Here is a 20371-nt window from a genome sequence, read left to right on the forward strand (position 1 = left end):
GTGGCGAAGTTTCATCGATTAAAGTGTCCAAACTGTATTTATATTTCCAGCTAGCAGAAGTATAATGGTTAAAAATTCCAAAAATGTGAAATGATATTCTTTACATATCGAGCTTTTAGGATTTGCTTCTCACTAATCTAAAACAGATCTTTTCCATTGTTTTGTCCTCAAATGTTTTTCTTCTACAATCTAACGTAAGTGGCGCTGTCGCTACTACAAATCAATCATGGCGGACGAGTCGCGTGGTTCTGTTGCTGATCTGCAAGAAAAGCTAGCAAAGGCCAAAGAAAGTTTGCTGAGCGTTGATGAAAATATCAAAAAACTTACTGGTAGAGATCCGATAGAGAGAAGGTAGGTTTCAATTATGTTAAAATTGAGTCGTATTGAAGCAGAGTATTGGCATATGATATACCAAACACCATACCAGAGACGCTGCGCCTGGCAATACATTGTGCTGTCGGGTACAACTTGAGACACAAAATAATAAGGGTAAATGGGTGACTTGTAAGATGAAACGTAACTTGTAAACACTAATTTTGCGTTAAGGAAAATATAGATACGAAAATCCATATAATTATACTCGCTATATTGATGCAACCGTCTTGAGCATTCTGCAGACATGCCATTTCGACGTTGCTTGTAATAGCGACGTCAGTAGAACGTTATGGTGTAAACTTTCAAACATGTACATGAACACCCTTTGACCAGTGACGGGCCGATCATTTTGTCCCAGTTTTAACTCGCCCTAATTTCAAATCGTCCCAATATCAGTGTGTATCGGATTTTTTGGCTGATTGTTTGTTATATTTTCAATAGCTGTTAACATGTAAAGGTCTAGTTTTCCTACCAAAACAAGGGAGGGATAAATCAAACTGAAAAGTCAGTGTTTATGTACGGTATTTTTTACGTTTTAAGACGTAGTATTGTAACCTTAAATACTTGCAAATGTAAATCATATTGTAAATATCTGCAAATTACTTTCCTATGGGATTTTGAAAGCCTGTAAAAGTTGAAATTAGGGCGAGTTGAAATGGGACCCTGTGGGTTATACTTCCATGCCTTGACCTACTTTTTTGTATCTAAACAATGGATACGATAAAACTATGTCTATCAAAGAACCCTGTGAATATTAGTATATCCAAGGCAGGCAATGATTTACTACTCATAGTCAGAAGAAATGCAAATTGGCAACTTCACAAAACTCAAGGGGATGTGATTTATGTTATTGTAACATGATTTCTGCATATATATTACTAGGCTGATACATGACAGATGACGTCATTACAGTCTGAGGGCCCAGATCCCATAAAGCTATTAAGATACATGAATTTGCATGTGATAGTGACTGTGACACCTTTTTGTTTTACAGACCAGGTACTGGTGGTGTTGGAGAACGAGATCAAAGAAGAGTCTCAGTAGGAGGTCAAAACTTCAGGGGTAGAAATTCAGACGTCAGGGTCATCAGGTATGTCATTTCAATCTCAGTACATATAGTTGTGAAACCTTTGATGACATGATAGGTGTAAGTAATCTCAATAGGTGCTGTGTTTCATACTGACTGTATGTGTAGATTAGTAATGGTAATCAGATAAATGTTGACATATAAATGTGTTGTCCCTAAACTCCATTTTGTATGACCATAGACCCTCCACCATGGTGGAGAGTCTATGGTATGACTTAGCTACTGTACATTATGAACTACTTTGTCAAGTTTAGTTTGAATAGAGGCCTTATAAGATTGCAATTGGGATCATTCCTACATTGTATGTCCAGTATCTCATAATCCCCTGTTGAACATCATAATGGTGACCGTTGTATGTTTTTGTACCTGTGTAGGAGGGATTCATTGGACCGACCAGGAGGAGGAGGAGGACCACCTCTCAAGAGAGCCAGAGGAAGTGCTTTCAGCAGGTAAATATCAGACACACTGTGTTCATTTGTTAATACTGACGTCACTCTGTATGTACCAGTGTCAGTAAAACATGGACATACTTACATTGTATACATGTGTACAATTCATTTAGGTTTGAATCATTGTATGACTCAGACTGTTCTACTCAAATTCATTTGGTCAGTGTACAAATATGCCAAAACTTGTAACTTCTAAGTCCTCTTGTGAAACTTATTCAGTTTTTTAACTAGCATTAACATAGACCAGATTTTGAGTTCTACATGTGTAAATTGGTATGAGTGTTTGTAATATTGGACAGATTTTGAGTACCACTACTACATATGCAGTACTTCATGTCCTAAACTGTTACATCAACAATATTGAATATTTTTTATTGAACATGTATATTAATAAATTCTCCTAGATGAAGGAAATTGTTTAGAATTTGCACAGGTGTTATTGTAGGGTCACTTTTCAATTTACTTTAAACTTACAGCTCACATTACTATGACTTTATTCCTGTCATTTCTAGACTAGGTGGTCGACCAGGATTTGGAGGAGGTCGTCGGAGGGACAGCGATGAAGATGATGATGATGATATTTTTGAGCATAAGGTAGGTGTACAACCCTTTAGACATATAAAGAACTCTTCACTATTTCTTGCATTTACATGTGACAAGTTTAGTTTGTTAGGTTACCTGGAAAATACTTTATATTAAGATTATTGTGAGTGTTCTGGTTGTCTGTATTAGTCTTGTGGTTTAGTTGTACTTTGTTTTGTCGTGTATTCCTTTTTCCTTCTTATCAAATTAAAAAAAAAAGGGGGAAAAAATTATTGTGAGTTACTTGCTGTGCTGTCACTCAACAGTCAACAGTCAAGCATTTGTGTTTGTGTGATTTGCAACATAACACTTTTTGACATTTGAGACATGGGTTGGTTTACCTCTTTACCTTGAATTTGTAAAATGTAAGAAATTAATTTAGATTTCTTAGAAGGTTTTTTACGAGATGATTAATCCACTTTGAGAAAGGGAAATAAACAACAAGGATGTACTTAACCTGAGTATTAAAGTTGTGTTTTGATGGACATCTAGTAGCAGATGAAATGTAATGGTACAAAGTTGTACATTTAATTATACTGAAAGTTTGTAGTAGTGTGACATAAACTAAATTAAAGTGCATGCTTGTCTGTATCTTGCAAAACCAAGACGTATTTCATTGTATGTGCAGTAGCGTATATATCTGATAAATAAACATTATTATTATTATTATTTTAAAAAATGACAAGTCAGTGTGCTTTGTATTCAAGTAGTTGACTGACTTTATGTTGACTAATATCACTATAATGGTTTCTTCACAGCCAGCATTACAGTCGTCAGTGGTAGCTACCCCTCAAGATTCAAGAACTCGCAAAGATTCCATTGCTGAAAGCTCCCAGGACAAGAAGGGATTGGCAAGGTCAGTAATATATTGATTTCTGTAATGATTTCGGACTCATTATCTCTTTGTACAAATGCTGGTAAGACATGAGCTACAATCTTACTGAAACTGCTTCTAAGCTACATCTCGCCATTTATTCTCTGTGATTTGCACTTCATTCATCACAAATTTTTTGTTGCTATTTTACTACTCCAGGAATCGGCGCATGTTTGGTCTCCTATTGGGCACTCTTCAAAGATTCAAAGCTGATGCCACACAAAAGACAGAGAAGGTAAAAATCAAAGAATGCCATGATGAAAGAAAAGTGAAACTGGTACTACAAGAATAGAAAAATACAAACTAAGGATGTAAAAGAACTTCACAATTTCATAAGAATTATACAGAAAAAGAGCAGCACTGTTCCAAGTAAATTAGATTACCATCGACTTGTACTTGAATGATTTCCAAAATGTGTCCCACATACCAGGTTGGGAATATACTTCTCAATAGCACTCCTAGTGGCCAAACTAAGAAATCTTTTATCTTTCTGATAAGCGGCACATAGCATATTAAATAATGAAATTGAATGGTGTTTATCACTGTGTTTTTTAGTGTTATCTCATTTTGATTCAAGCCAAGCACATATTGTAAAACTTTGTTATGGAAGGTTTTTGTTCTTATGAAGAAAATTTATGTCAAGATATTTGATATCTTATCAAAAATGTGTTTTAAACTTCTGACCAAATGTTGTAAACATGTGTTAGATGTTTCTTCTCCTGTTGTTCCTAATATGAACCTCCATCATCAACATAGTAACTCTGGTAGTATTGTGCCCAAATCATTGATTTAGCCCATAGACCCTCCTCCACCCACAGGTCTATGTTTAGCCATAGACCCTACATGTGTACTGGGTCTGAGATTTAGCTAATTGCTGTTAGACTGCCCTCACAGTTCATGGTGAGATTTTATTTTCGTTTTTCTAAGCCATAAAAAAGAAATCAACCAAATCAGGAGATGATGTGTAACGCTAACAATACTTATGTCGTTCTTTCTTATAGGATACTAGAAGGTTGGAAATAGAAAAGAAATTAGATGATCAGGCTCAGAAAGAAAAACAAGCCATAGCAACTGAGAGGAGAGAATTATTCCAGGAGAGAAGGAGTAAGCAGATCGAATTAAACAAACTACAAAGATTAATGGAACTTGCACAAATGGTTAGTTTTGTCAAGTGATTCTGTGATGATTTTGTAGTGTATTCTGTTTTGACTGGACTGGTGTATTCATGCATAATATACATGATTGAATGTGTTGGTACACTTATTTGACATCCCACTGGCATCTTGCAATTTCACACCTCACTAGCACCTTGCAATGTAACTTCTTGCAACACACCAAGATGTGGTGTTCCCCAACCACTTACTATGTGATGACACATAAGAAAACTTCATTTTCATCATTTTGGTCCACAACAAAATGTCTTATGTTGATTTTTGGGCACACTGGGCCTCCCAATCTGTGTACACCACTCGTCGTTAAAAAAAAAAAATGGGCATACGGTCCGGTATGACTTGTGTGTTTTGTACAACTTCCCTATATTCTTTGCATCCTACCTAGTCACTAGTGAGTTTGTCCAAAGCTTTGTACTTTAACCATTGATGTATTACTGTTACATTTTCTTTGTCACTCTCTCAGCAAGAAGAATGGGATACTCATAATAAACACTTATGTAAGTTTATCAGAACCAAAAGCAAGCCACATATCTTCTATTTACCAGCAAAGATGTCATCAGCATCTAGCAAACTGCTCAAAGAGTCCAAAGACAGGATAGAAAGTAAGTTATCTTTTGCTACAATATATGCTAAGTTATGTATTTTGTTTATTTAATTTATTTATTTAGTAGTGTGTATGAACTTGTATGCAATTATGTATGTAAGAATGTGTATATGTATACATATGTATGTATGTATATACATATGCATGTGTGTGTGTATGTATGTATGTATGCATGTATGTATGCATGTATATGTGTGTATGTAGGTATATATGTGTGTGCGTGTGTGTGTGTGTGTGTGTGTGTGTGTGTGTGTGGATGGACATTGGATGGATAGGTGGATGGATATAAAATGGAAATATAGAATGGAAAATCTAACTAGTGAGTTTCTTATGTGACTTTCTTGCTTGTGTACATGTGTGATGTTACTATCAACTCTTTTGGGAAATATCAATTTGAACAAATGTACACTAATTAAAATGTACATGCAAAGTATAATAATTTTTTTCATTTTTATATGTATTTTGCCATAAAAATAAAGGAAATTGGATTTTGTGACAGTAAAAACTAACTCTTGACACAAGAAATTGTGTGAAAAATGAGCCACTCTCGGCCCAGCACAGAGCACTTCTCATTTGCATATGGATAAGCCAGATTTTTGACAGTTAAGACATTATTCCAAGAAAACAATAGGCTTCTTCAGTGTATCTGTATATGCAAAGCCATTATAGCTAAGTCTGAAGGTCAACTTCACAATGGGGTTTTGTCAGAATATGACATTGACTATTCATCAGACACACATACTGTCCAGCTTTACATGTAACATATTATGGTGTAATTCAACCATATTCCTTTGAACTGGATGCTAGCGGTAATGATAGTTCGTCTGGTGGTGAATCAAGTGAGGAAGATGATGGTCACCAATTCCAGGATTGTAGACGTGTATTTTATACTGACTATTGATTCGACTAACTTTGCCTTTAGAGTCAAAACAGAAAATATATTGAACTGAGCGTATTGAGCTGAAGGGTTTATGTTACAATGACTGGTGTAATTATTTGTCTGAAAGGCCAAATAGACTTTACCATGCCTTTTTACATAATAGTAACATTTAACGTCGCATGTGCCTCAAAAATAAACTGTTAAAACTGTTTAAATGAGGGGTCACTGTACAAACATTTGAAATAGAGGTTAACTTTATATAAAGATGTAGCCATTTCAGAATCCAATATGGCCATTAAGAACTGTGTTATTATAAACGAAAGTAAAAGAATGTCAGTTTCCTTGAAAACAAGATGGTGAGATATTGTCTGCACTAAATAAATATATTTCTGAAGGAGATACATCAATATTTAAATCATCTGCTACATGTGTGTTACCCAGAAGAGATATGAAGATGTAAATTTAAAAGTAATGATCATTTGATTAGTTAATTACTGCAACTGCTAAGATTGAAAATTAATTAGCATGTCAATAAGCTTATATTCATTGTCCACTGACTGACACCCAGCTTTTCAGGTAACACAGATTTTGAGAGCTTATGTGTCTCCTTGTTTGAGATCAATGTTGTTATTATTAATTAAACAATAATGTACGCCCTCCCAGCCCATAATGGACGAAAGCAAACCTTGAACGACGTAATGGGCGAGGCGACAGCCGAGCTCATTATGGAGTGCAAAGTTTGCTTGAGTCCATTATGGACTGGGAGGGCGTACATTATTGTTATTATTTTATAGTTTTGCTAATTCCAGTGAATTTGTAGACAGAGAAACGCAAAACAACGTATAATATACACAGCGCTGAACATCGTCTGCCATGTTCTGCCCGGAAGCTGAATAGCGACGTACGTACATGTACACACACAATTCTTATGGTGTTTACCCCATAATTTCCCTGTTCTTAAATACCCACACCTTTATTGCCTTACGGACATAAGCTTGTATTGTTATGCTCGTTCCGGGGCCGCGATGCCCAATAACGGAGTACATTATCAGTAATAATGTACAGCGATGACGTCACAAAATTCACTGGAATTGGTAATGCTATAATATAATTGTCAATAACGTGAATATTTTGTACTAGGACCATCCTTGAATTGAATGTTAGCTCAAAAGTGACTACTGTGAATTTACATCAACATGGATTTGAGTGTAATTCATGTGTACTAAAATGCCAATGCCATACAAAATTCCTGTTTATCTGTCAACCAATTTTGGTTCTCACTGTGATATTAAAAGAGACTATTAAAAGTTGATCAGCATGACATCTGACCTAGCTTCAAACATCAGTGCGGTAACCATGTACAACCAGCATTTCTGTGAAGTTGAGTCATTCTCTCATACATCACTTTTGCCCTACTTGGAAATATACAATGACTTCTGTACACTTTCGTTTTCTAATTCTCTGAAATGTCAGGAAAAAAAGAAGTCATGAAAAGGTCTGTCTATAACTCTTGTGAACACACTGATTCCCTTAGGTCATGAGTACTTTTGAACAGAATAAGGAAAACATTTTGGAGAATAACATAATTATACCAGCGAGTAATATAATAGAAAAATCGGGGAAAGTAATGGCTATTTTGAACGTTTCGACTCATAGGAGTCATATTTCAAAGACTGTAGAACCAGTGACATAGACATGTGTTGTCGTGACATAGGATGGTCAGGGTATAAATTCCATATTTTTTGTTCAACTTGGCTTGTGTATCATGTTATAAGGTTGAATATTTCCTCTATTGTGCTAGCTTTACTAATAAATAAGTAACACTAATATAGACCTTGTAGATTATCATGTATAAATTGTCATTTAACTTTTAAGGGATAGGAGAGATGATAAATTTAAAGAGGGCAAGACTAGAAGACACTGGGCCCAGTATATGTCTTTACCTAAATTATTTTGAAGACAAACATCGAATATTGTGACATTGGTATAGGGATTACAGAGTACAGGGCTGAGTTGGTACAATTAGTTGTTGCTGTCTTTCTCCATTGCAAACTGTATCCTAAATGCACCTTTGTACAGCCTCTTGAATTTCAGATGTCTTGTGTGCCTGGTTGATTTAATTTCATCAGCCAATAAAATAATCAGATATACTCTTTTAGTTTTAGTTTGTGAAAAGGAGGCCATATTGAGAAATCTGTTTTATTGTGCTAGTCATGCTAAATTAATACACACATATTTTGCTCAAAAAATTTAACAGTGCAGTGTCACTCAAAATAAATTGTCATACACTGTGTCACGCATGAAGTATACATCTGCCAGTTTTATTTCATTCAATCAAATTCTATAAGGAAAAACACTTGATAATATGCAAATTGGGGTGATTATTATGCATAGATTTGCTGAAAAATTAATCAGGTGTACACATAACTAGTGTGTACCGAATTTCACTTGAACAATGACCTTGGGAAAGCAATGACACAGGCAGACAGACAGACAGACAGACAGACAGACAGACAGACAGACAGAATCAAAATATCCCTTTGAGAGCTAAAAATGAACCACAACATACCAAACATACAGATAACACACATATAGAATAATTGAACAAGCAAAGTTGTACACAAAATGTCTGAAGTCAGAAGGTTTATTAGGTCATCAGAAATTTTTACAAAATTACATTGAATTGAAGAATTCTTTGTACTAATGTGCTGGATTTTTGAGAGAATTTCTTCAAATCAACTGTGCAAAATCTATTTTGTAATTCATTATAAAATGTTAATTCAGTACTTGTCAAAGACAAGCAGAATAGAAAAATATATACTATAGCACTAAAATCATTTGTAGTACTTGCCATTTTCACAACTTAGACAATCACATCTATTTCTCTTTTTGTGACTTGCCTTGTTAAAATGTTATAGTAGGCATGTCTGTATGCCTTATTCCGACAAGCATAAATGAGAATGTTGACAGATGAATTAGCAAAGGCTAGAAATGTAGCTAGTACTCCTATAGGTTGTAGCACACTGCTTGTACTGCGAGTTGTGCTTGAAGTTAGGATCACAGATGGTAACAAACAAATACTAAACAATATAAAGGGAATGCTAACATTAATGAGTACTTTAGTCTTTGTGTTCTTTGCATGTTGACATCTGAAAATCGTTTTGTTGTTGTTGTTGTTGTATTGTAGTTTGCTGGAAAAGCTGCTTATACGCATACTATTTTTGTGTACAACTGTATAGATCTTGATGTAGCTAAAAATCACAAAAGTGTAACACACTCCCAAGCATGTCATGTTAAATTGTAGGAGTCTTGTTCCACTCAAGGACACTATAGTGCATGTCCGAGTGGTGGGGTTGTAGGCAAGTTCTCCAAACTCCACGATGTTAAACAAGAACAGTAGAGAGAAAAGAAGTGGTAAAGTCCAAATTACCACACACACAATGTATATCTGTTTACCCATGCGTTGTGCAGGGAGACCTTGATTAGTTGGCCGAACTTTTTCAATATTGATACATTTATTGATTGCTATGGCAACAAAAGTCAAAACTGAAGCTCCCATCACTGTTAGTGTTACTGTAGCAATTGCTTGACAAGCTGCATCTGTTACGATCCATTCAGCATTGAGAATGATGACACCATAGATTGGTTCCAGAACAAGGCAAACAATGATGTCAGCTACTGCTAAGTTGACAATCAAGTAGTTGGGTTCACTTTGTAATTTCCGGGTAGTGAAAACAGCCAGTATTGTGAGTGCATTACCCAAAATTCCAGTTACACTCAGAACCGCCAATACACAGATCTGAATAGTGGTCCATGGCAATAACTGATTGTAGTGGTCAACTGTGGATAAACTATCCATATCACTTGAATTCATGGCAGTTGCTGTCCCATCAATTACATGTATGTAAGGACAGATAAAAATCAGCAATGCAGTTCTCTTTTCCCAATATGAATATTGTCTTTCGAAGTTGAGATGTGATGACGATATTGTCCGAAAGATATGTATTTTAGAGATGATTGGAGGCCCTCTGTCTTTCACATCTATTGAGTGTTTGCCAACACATGCAGTCACCCTTTATTATATACTGCCATAGCCTTCCCAATTCTCAGTAGCGGCACGGCATGGCTTCCTTTCTGAGAATTTCCCTGCAGATAAAAACTAAGAGGGTACATTAAGTCAGGTGTTTCCGGGGCATTTTTACATCACTTTGTATTTGGATGCACATTTCCTGCATTGTTAAAAGCTATAGTAGATGTGATATATATCCACATCATTGTGTGTACAGAACTAATAAATGATTTTACTATAAAAAAAAGTCAGGTGATGAATGTATTCCCATGTGACCCATCTGTCTTCACTGTGAGTGTGAGATAATTGACCTTGTTTTTGTAGGGTCATTGACTGTAATGTAAAGTCTCCCTCTGTGCCATGTCCTCAATATGTAGGATTCAATAAGTCATTGACACTGCCAAGTTGTTATTGCAATTCTCAGTAGTACATGAATAGAATACTTTTGATTTCTTGGGCGACACCATAACTTCTGCTCCACACACTTCACACGCATTACTATAGGTGCATGTGAGAATAAGTCAACCTTCTTGTCCTATTTTGACCCCCTAGCATAAAGTAAAAAGCTATAGCAGGTACCGAGAGTTGTTTAAGTAGTTACTGATTTACTTGTCAAGTACTCTCACTCTTTCACACACTACTCTCTCACACACTACACTGTTTACAGTCACAAGTGAGAATTTGGATGTATGTATGTGTGTATGTATGTACGTGCGTACGCACGTACGTACGCACGCATGCATGTATGTACGCATGCATGTACATACGTGTGTGTGTGTGTGTGTATCATTATGCCTGTCTGTGCATGCAGTCATGCATGTATCTGTCTTTATAGTTGGGTCTGTGTGTGCCTTCATGTGTGTGTATATACATGTGTACATGTAGTTGATTATCAGGTTTTGACGAAGTCTTCTCATTTGTTGACTAATTCTGTACCGTCATTATATTTTGATAATTACTGAATGCAGTGCATGCAATGACTTAGATTGATTTGATTTAGTATTCCCTAGTGAGAATTTTCAGTGATTGTACTGTTAAAGAGAGCTATTAACTTTGCTACACAGTACTATATGCTCAAAGCTAATCTGTTCTGAATGGTGATCAATCACATACACTGAATTCTAAGAATTGGGATTAGTGGCTACATTACAATTTCCTACATTGCAGTGTAATGGCACTGTTATTACATGCATGTCATATATAATGATTTCATTGATAGTGTAATCTCTGAGAGGACAGTACCCTTAGCTGAGTTCAATTTAAAAAGTCAGGCCATGTATACATAATTGGAATTGTAAGGTCAGATAAGGTAGTAGTCCTACTAATCAGCAACATTTCCATGTATGAGATTTGCAGTGATTTCATTGATAGTGTAACCTCCAATAGGACAGTACCCTCAACAGGAACAACACATTTGCACTGGATGTGTTATTTATGAATCAGTAGGCCTCTTGAAAGAAGGCTAGTAGTAGTTTATTTCAAATGCTAAGGCCTCGGCCCATCGCACAAAACATTTTACATAACAATAGAGAAGAAAAAGAACAAAGAACTGAATATCATTCTACTAATAATTAACGGAAAAATACTTAAAGGTAAAAATATGACAGGGGAGAACATATACATCTATGTTTGCTGTACAAAAGTAGTACGAGTGTTGAAAGCTTTATGAACAAAAACTGATAGTTTGTATTGGACTACTTCATTCTTGCATGCCAGTAAGGAAAAACATTTTTCTTTCGTGGGATGAACTCTAAATCTTTGAGGAATAAAATCTACTCTATGGTCGTTATATAAGGGGCAAAACAATATAAAATGACATTCATCCTCAACAACTGTAAAACCTTGTCTTTTACAATATAGACACACTCTAAGTTCAACAGGAATTGGTGGATTACAATGGCGTCCCACTTCAATTGCTAAATTGTGACTAGAACAACGGAGCTTAGCAAGATCAAATTTAAATTTTATGATTTTAACGCATGAGAGGTACAGTTCAGGTTCAAGCATTGACTTAAAATTTACATAACTGCGCATGCGTCGAGAGTCATTAAGTGAGGCTGACCAATCTTGTCTGTAACAATCTTGTAGTCTTTTACAAAACAAATTTAAAAAGGTTTTTGGGTCCCCCACCTGATGTTCAAACCAAACAACCCCGAAACCGTAGCTAAATAATAATTCTCTTATCTTTGTTGCCCATGTGGTCCTACCAGCAGAGTCTAGATGTTTTAACATTTCGTAACACGCTCTTGGGTAACGAGTATTGTTCATTTGTACAAGTTTCAGCCAGTAAGAGATACATCGCTTCATATACACACTAGAAAGTGGAAATCTACCACACTCACCCAGAAGTACTTCTGAGTTTACAGATGAGTTCACACCCATAAGAAATCTACAAAATTTGAATTGTACACGTTCAGTGATCGGGGTATATTCATATCCCCAAATTTCAGCGCCATAGCAGATCACTGGTACAACACACGTGTCAAAAAGCTTAAAGGCCTGGATTAGGGGAAGACCGCCTAGTTTTTTGATAACAACTTGAATTTGATAAATAGCCTTATTTCCTTTAGAAGACAGGTTCTCCTTGGCAGGTGACCAAGAAAGCCTTGAAGAAAAGAGTATTCCAAGATAATTATAGTGTTTGACAACATTTACCGGCGATCCCCTATAAAACCATTTCTCATACTTTTTAAGAATACCCCCATTCCTAAAAACCATAATTTTAGACTTGTCTAAATTTACTGACATACCCCAATGATCACAGAACAATTCAAGTTGATTCAATTTCCTTTGTAAATGTATAGGCAAGTCTGCAACATCAGCAACGTCATCAGCATACATAATGATGCCTAGATTATTGAAATCATTATTTACAAAAATTCCTCCATTGTTACTCTTGTTCATATAAGCAGTAAGCTCATTTATAAATAAACTGAAAAGAAGAGGGCTCAACATACACCCTTGCCTGGTGCCAACCTTACAATTAAAATAATCTGTTAATCCACCATTACAAAGAACACAAGATTCAATATTGTCGTACATAGATCTAAGAACTTTCAAAATGTTTCCATGTAAGTTATAAGATATTAATCTGTGCCACAGGTACCTGTGGGTTACACGGTCGAACGCTTTAGAAAAGTCGATAAAAATACAATACATACGACCCTTTTTCTGAGTTAAATATTTTTGAACTAAAGATTGTAGTGTGAAAATATTGTCCATTGTGCTGTATCCCTTTCTAAAGCCAGCCTGTGCTTCATTGATTATGAATGCTTCGTCCGCCCAACTCACTAAACGCTTATTAATAATTTTAGTGAAAATCTTACTCATGGACGATAACAGAGAAATCCCACGAAAATTATTAACTTCGGTCAAAGGACCTTTTTTATGAAGTGGATAAATTATTCCTTTCCCCCAACTACTAGGAAATGTACCTATTTTAAGAATTACATTAAACAGATCACATAAACATTGGTGGAGAATATCATTACTGTTTTTGAACATTTCATTTACAAGTCCATCGGGTCCTGGTGACTTGCAGTTTTGTAGATCATTAATACACTTGCTGACTTCCGTTAATGTGATTTCTCTATTGACATCCAATGGTAAGTTAAGGTTACATAACTCACACAAATTGTCATGCTTAAGAAGATCTTCTGTAATTTTCCTATCAAAAGAACAATCTACAGTCAGTGGCGAAGTGTTCAGTAATTCTTTAAAATAATTTAACCATACATTTGAACTAATCTTGTCGGTGGGAGAACAACTTTTTCTAGCACCTCTAATTTCTTTGATATTTTTCCAAAACTTAGAAGGGTCGTTCGCATTAACTAATAAAATGTTACGCTGTTTTGTTTTGTACTCTTTACTTTTGGTTCTACAAATTATTTTATAACCCTTTCGTGCTTCAATGTAATGTATTAGATCATTTTGAGCATTTGATCTACGGTAGTTATTTAATAGTTCAAACTTCTTCTTTCTTGCAAATAAACAATCTCTATCCCACCACGGTTTATTGTTATCACTACAACCCTTAAGTTGTTCATTTCCACTAGATATCATCATGCCAACTCCAGCCCTTGAGTAAATCTCAGTTAAAGTATTCAGTGCTTTGTCTAAATCAAAGCATTCTATAGCCTGATAAAACACGTGATGCAACTGAGTGAACAAATCATCCTGTAATCTTTGTTTAAAATTCTCCACTAAACTAGGCTTCCAACGAAATTTGTTCCAAGTTTCTAGTTGTATTGAATGTTCGTTTACATTATCGGTATTATTTACTACATCATCACTTGGGAAGGAAAATGAGCACTGGATAGGAAAGTGATCCGAAACATCCAGTGTACCGACTGTGAACTCATGAATAAAATTAAATAAAGATGAGCTAAGTATTACATAATCGACTATGCTGACTCCATTACTCGTACAGCAGGTGTAATTCCCTTCACTATCACCTTGACACCGACCATTTACTAAATGAACATGTTGCTTGTAACATAATTCAATTAACGACCTACCAAAATTATTCACTACATTGTCTCGCGATTTCCTTGGTATTTCAAAGTCGTCTGTTTCGTATTCCAGTTGATGAAAAGTGTTATTTTCTTCACAATCTACAACAAAATCAGGTAAATTCCCAACTCTCGCATTAAAGTCTCCTAATAATATGAAATCAAAGTTATCAAACTGTGTACATAATTCAACAATATAATTTTCTAACCTTAAAATACCATTTGGTTCACCCTCACTGTAAATTATGGAACCCTCAGGTGAGATGTAAACACCACCAACAATGATATCACGTGGTGTTTGAAGAGCTGTACGGTCAATTTGCAAAAATACAACATTCTCATATTCTCTCTGAATTCTTTTCACGTATTTATCTATTTCTTTCAAAATAAATAAACAAACACCACCTGAATATCTTCCGAAATTACTGGTTCGTTTCCTGAAAGTAGAGTAACACTTGTGAGTTGGTAGCCAGTCGAAAAAATCGTTCATTGACTCAGCCCAAGTTTCTGATACACAAACTATGGAAAACTTAGAAAAGTATTTCTTGATGGCAGTATCATGGACGTGTGCTTTCAACCCCCTCGCATTCCAAGCAACAATGGATTGAATATTTTTAACCGAGTTGATATAAGAAATTCTATCGCTACATATGTTTTCTCTATGTGAACAATTTGTTACCGGGGCCTGGCCACACCTCTAAATAGAAACTAGTTCATTTGTTTTGTCACTAATTTTATACCTTTTACCTTCAATTACCAATTTATCATATGATAAGTAAGCTGGTTTTCCTTCGTCTCTAGCCTTTACGAGAAAAGGAATAAGTTTTTTCCTAGCACGCCGAACTGTGGGTGGAAAATCTTCACTTACGCTAAGCCCAGAATCCTTGGTCAAAGTGCCCCGCGCTTTCTGTAATATTGCCGAGCGAGTCTTGTACGATAGGAACTTGACGATAATCGGTCGCGGGTAGTCTTTTTTCGTTCTTACGTTAAGTCTATGTGCTCGTTCAATTTGTACTTCTTTCTCGTCGTCCGCTTTTTCCATGTCTAATTCTGTCTTTAGCATTACACGAACCATGTTCTCACAGTCGTCCCAAGTCTCATTTCTGTCTTCCTTTAACCCTCTGATAATTAGGTTATTTCGACAAGTTTGAGAACGAAGTCCAACAGCTTCGCGTTCCAATTCTGCAATTCTGTCTGACATTTTTTTATTTTCCTCAACCAATTCGTCTTGTTTCGTTTGGATCTCATTCACGGTTTTGGTAACTTTTCTCATGTCATACTTTAGTGATTTAATGTCTGCACGGATAGCCTTTACAATAGATAGTACAGATGTGTTATTTATAAATTTTGCAAGAGGACAGTACCCTTTGCAGGAATAGAATAGCAGTCATATATTTGTTTGTTATGTACAATGTATGATAAACAATGAAAACCTGACTCTTTCAGTTGTCATCTCGTAATTTTAGTTTTGTATTTTTTCACTTGCATTGTATAAATGCTCACAAAGTAATTTAAATCAAACTGTATGATCATTTTATTGTGCTGTTTGTGTATTTTTGAAAGTTTTGGAAGAAATTAGTAATATTTTGATGTGTCAGACTCGGTCTTAATATAAAAAGTTGGACTAAAAAGAATATTGCTTGGTTTTTTTTTTAGAAATGATGACAGAAAGGAGAAAAAATACTGAAAAAGAAATCAAACAGGAAGAAAAGGAAATTGAATTGTTTAGAGAAGAGAGAAGAAAGAAGGAAGAAGAAATAGAAAATGATAAGAAAATAAAAGGGGTTAAGAAAGGGGAGGAGGGTGACCATGACAATGAGGTTGAAATGGATGATCTGCCTGAAGATAGCAATACTATCGAGATCATTGAACCTCAGGTAGCCATGGAAACTGATAACACCATGGTAACAGTGAAGACTGAACAGGTGGAACAGGAAGAGGAAGAAGATAATGAAATAAGTGTAACAGGTAAGGAAGGTAAGGAGGTAGTGATGATAAAGGAGGAGGAAACTCAGAAAAAGGAGGAGGAAATTGAGGAACACAGTGATGGAGAAAGAAATGGGGAAAATGAGGAGGGGGAAGGAGTAAGGCAAAGTACCACCAATATTGAAGTGATGGAAGATGAAACCATGGAAGAAGATTAGTATTAATAATGTATAGTATACACGTAAGTATAAATGTTGATATGTACTGTCATATATGTCATGTAGTATCACTTATATTACTGCAATTACTTGATTTCTGCATTAGTTGGGGATCACTCCTAGCAGTGAAAAAGTCTATCTTTTCTTCTGTCAGTTGACTGCATTAGTAAAGATGGTACATTTTGATGTGGGCCCAGGCTGTCATCTTTATGTATGCATACAATGATGGAATAGCTTTTCTATTTCCCAACAGTGCAAAAATCTTGCATTGTAGTTTTCTCTATGACCTGATCAGCGGCAACAATCAGACACAACACTGTCTGCTGTGATTCCTTCTGTTTTCTGGCCAGACATTGGAAATTCTTGACAAGGGTGGGGTGTAGTGAGTCAGGATTTAAAATGAATCCATACTCCCTGAAATTTCTACATGTCATATAAAAGTTCCTGACGACCAAAACTTTGATAAAAAAATAAGGTATGAAATATTTGTATAAACAAAATAACATTTCATTATGCAAATAACTTTGGTACACAGACAACAAGCAAAGTCCTTTCAAAAGACAACAGCTTGTAGGAAAAAAGCGACGGAGACAATTTTGTTCATTGAATTAAAAACTAAAAGCACAATACATCCTGTACATTGAGTGGTTAAACTGCTCTAAGGACCACTGCTCTAAATTGAGTGAAATAAATTTCTAGTCAATGAAAGTATTATGATAGCAACAGTAAGGTATTACTAAACATATTGTTGTAATATGCATATAATGTAAGAATCACACAATTTAGTCCCAGTATGTTTATGATTCAAGTTTTACTACAGATCATTCACTATATACCATGTAGTACCATCTGTTGTGATAGAATAGAAAGATCTGATGAACAATTCTAGTTTCTTTGCACTGCTATGAAATTAGACTGTAAAACACAGTTACAAATGGAGTTTATCACAGCACCACCAGTGACTGTATTTTTCAGTCTATGACCAAATTACTACTAGTATGTTACACCATGTACAAAATACTAAAAAACAAAGTTTAATTGGAATGATTGGATAATAGTATCATTCCAGCTTTTCCTCCACATCAGCAGTTACCCTGAAAAATGCTCAAAGGTAATGCTCAAAGGTATAAAAGCCAAGCCACATGAACACTTCCATATTTTTACATTATTAGTTTCCATTTAATTCTCATAGAGGAACACAGTTGTGATGGCTTTTGGTGTTCTCATGGCTTGTGGGAGTACACCAAACTAGGTGTTACAGCATTATAATGTGTGTACAAGCATTGGCTTGACTTTGTCATCTACACATCCACTACCTAAAAGCTAATACCAAATCCAAGCCAGTACTTGTGAACTAAAATATATGTTTATAGACATCAATTTTATGATTATCAATTAAAAGAAGAGAACAAGCTATGATATATACCAAGGGGTGAGTGTTTTCTTTCCCTCACACATGACAACAGCCAGATAGTTGCATGGCATGACATGATGTATGCACTAGGATTAAGTGTGTTGCACTAGCCGGTCACACCAAAACAGTCACATTTCCCCGAGGGTAAAGTATATATACAGAAGGATCTTCGATCCCTTTCCATGAAATTATCAGAAGATGGCATCTTTACAGCAACAACAGCTTATTTCTGATTAGACAATTTGCAATGTTTATTAAAGTTTGACATACTGTATCGTTGGTATTCAATGACTGATTTTAAATTCACTTTTTATGCTAGCTGCTAACTTTTCGTTTTTAGGAGAAAAGAATGAGATGCGATCAAATCTAAGAATCATTGAAAAAGAGAGATTTGAAAATTACAATAGAATGTCTCCTTTCACTGGAGCTGAAGAACTTTTTTATTACTTTTTAATATTCTAATTCTTTATTTTGACACATTAGATAAGTAGTCGTATTGCATGTACTTTTAAGTTTATGTTTGTAGAAGATCCAAATAGATTTTTAGTTGAAATACATCGGCTGGTACAAAGTACCCACAACTGTACTGATCTTATGTGTGACCCTAGATTTCACATTTAGAGTATATTTGTTTGTGTATGGGTATATCCAAACAAGGGTTTCTTAGCTTTCCGTCAATAAGAGTTGGCTGTTGTATTTAGGAACACAGCTGTTGAAACTGCACTGATGACAATATGGGGTTGCCATAGGGGTCACACATAGGCCATGGAAGTGGTGTACTTTATCTTGCCATCCACTACCTGTGAGAATATGTATGATTTTGATGTTAGTAAGATATAGAGTGTATTCCAATGTCACAGACTTGACTTGGATGTGATATGCTGTGCTTATTTCCACTTTTTATTATAATTGTACTCACAACAGCCTTTATCTTTGTGAAGTACAGAATTGTGTGTGTGCGTGGACCCAATGTACGAATGAATACTAAGTATGGAAAGTTTTATAGGTTGTTGTACATGCTGCAATGATGGATGCTGCACCATGTACCATTTATAGATATACCCACAGGACAGTCAATATTTTGTATGAGATCAGAAAAATAACCGAGAGTTGAGAAATTAATGTATGTCATTTGAAAGGGTGAACAAGTATAATTTCTGTAAAATAAAATATCCTGTTGTTTATGACCAATTTGAACCACTCTTTTAATCATTGGTTTTCTTCTTGGGAGGGGAGGGTTTTGGAACACAAAATAGTGTGACAATGCATTTTGAGAGCAGAGGGAAAATGGTAGAATGTTACAAGATTTAACTACTGGCATTGAGAGAACAAAACAATTTCATTCTTTCAGTATATTCAGATATTCTTAATTGTTTTCATCAATGTACTGAAATGTTGTAAAAGTTTTAATTGTGAAATGTTTTAGGCATTGCTGCAGTCTTGCTAGTCTGTAAGGTACGCCGTGACGGGGTGCCATCAAACATCGGCCAACCCCTAGTGTGAGAGGAGACCGGTGAGGGCGAAATGTCACGACGTATCTTACAGTCTACAGTCTTGCAGACTCTCGATATTGGAAATCCACTTTCTGCTTCCTTTTTCTTGTGTGTGTACGTTTGTTAGAAAGGAAACTACCTGAATATGATGGCGAGTTTGTGACACTCATGTATTCTGTAGTCTATTACTGTTTTGATTGTTGAGGACACAGACACATGGTTATCAGTAAAATCGTGTTCTTTGGACATATGTCATACTGATACATAATACATGTGTATAATTAAATTTTTTTAAATTCACTTTAGACCATTGATATCGTTATGGTTGATAGAAGTCAAACTGTGATACTGTGATGAGTGGTAAATGTGCGTTTTATGAAATATAATTAGAAAAGTTGTACCTTGAATTTAGCCACACTCCTCAGAGGTATTAAGGGGAGAGGGAAAACTATAGTTATTGGGGGAGGGGATGGGGTGGGGGGTGGGATGCAATATTCATTATGATCTTCAATAATTCAAAGGGTACCAGATATGCCATCAAGGTTACCCATAATTCATCACAGGATTTCTGTAACATTAATAAACTACATTTAGTATAATATTGAATTGGAAACAATTAGCTATTCCAGAAGTCATGTGCAACTTCAAATGTTTTTATTTTTCTTCATTTGTAAGTAATAAAATACAACTTTCAAATGTAGCATCAGAGTGGCGTTT

At 35.4% G+C, this 20371-nt stretch overlaps 2 protein-coding genes across 2 annotated transcripts; one reads left to right on the forward strand and one right to left on the reverse strand.

Annotated features, from left to right (window-relative positions):
* The first annotated feature begins 226 nt into the window (after window positions 1-226).
* On the forward strand, window positions 227-20084 carry LOC144450364 (pinin-like). Its single transcript, XM_078140971.1, has 9 exons — window positions 227-351; window positions 1370-1465; window positions 1837-1911; window positions 2424-2505; window positions 3252-3349; window positions 3527-3602; window positions 4369-4524; window positions 5003-5141; window positions 16260-20084. The coding sequence occupies exons 1-9, from the start codon at window positions 227-229 to the stop codon at window positions 16745-16747; spliced, it is 1335 nt and encodes a 444-aa protein (XP_077997097.1). The 3' UTR covers window positions 16748-20084.
* LOC144453381 (melatonin receptor type 1B-like) lies at window positions 8887-9897 on the reverse strand. Its single transcript, XM_078144662.1, has one exon. It carries the CDS (start codon window positions 9895-9897, stop codon window positions 8887-8889), a length of 1011 nt encoding a protein of 336 aa, XP_078000788.1.
* Window positions 20085-20371: the final 287 nt, after the last annotated feature.

Source organism: Glandiceps talaboti, chromosome 2, assembly GCF_964340395.1.
Source record: "Glandiceps talaboti chromosome 2, keGlaTala1.1, whole genome shotgun sequence".
Lineage (NCBI taxonomy): Eukaryota > Metazoa > Hemichordata > Enteropneusta > Spengelidae > Glandiceps > Glandiceps talaboti.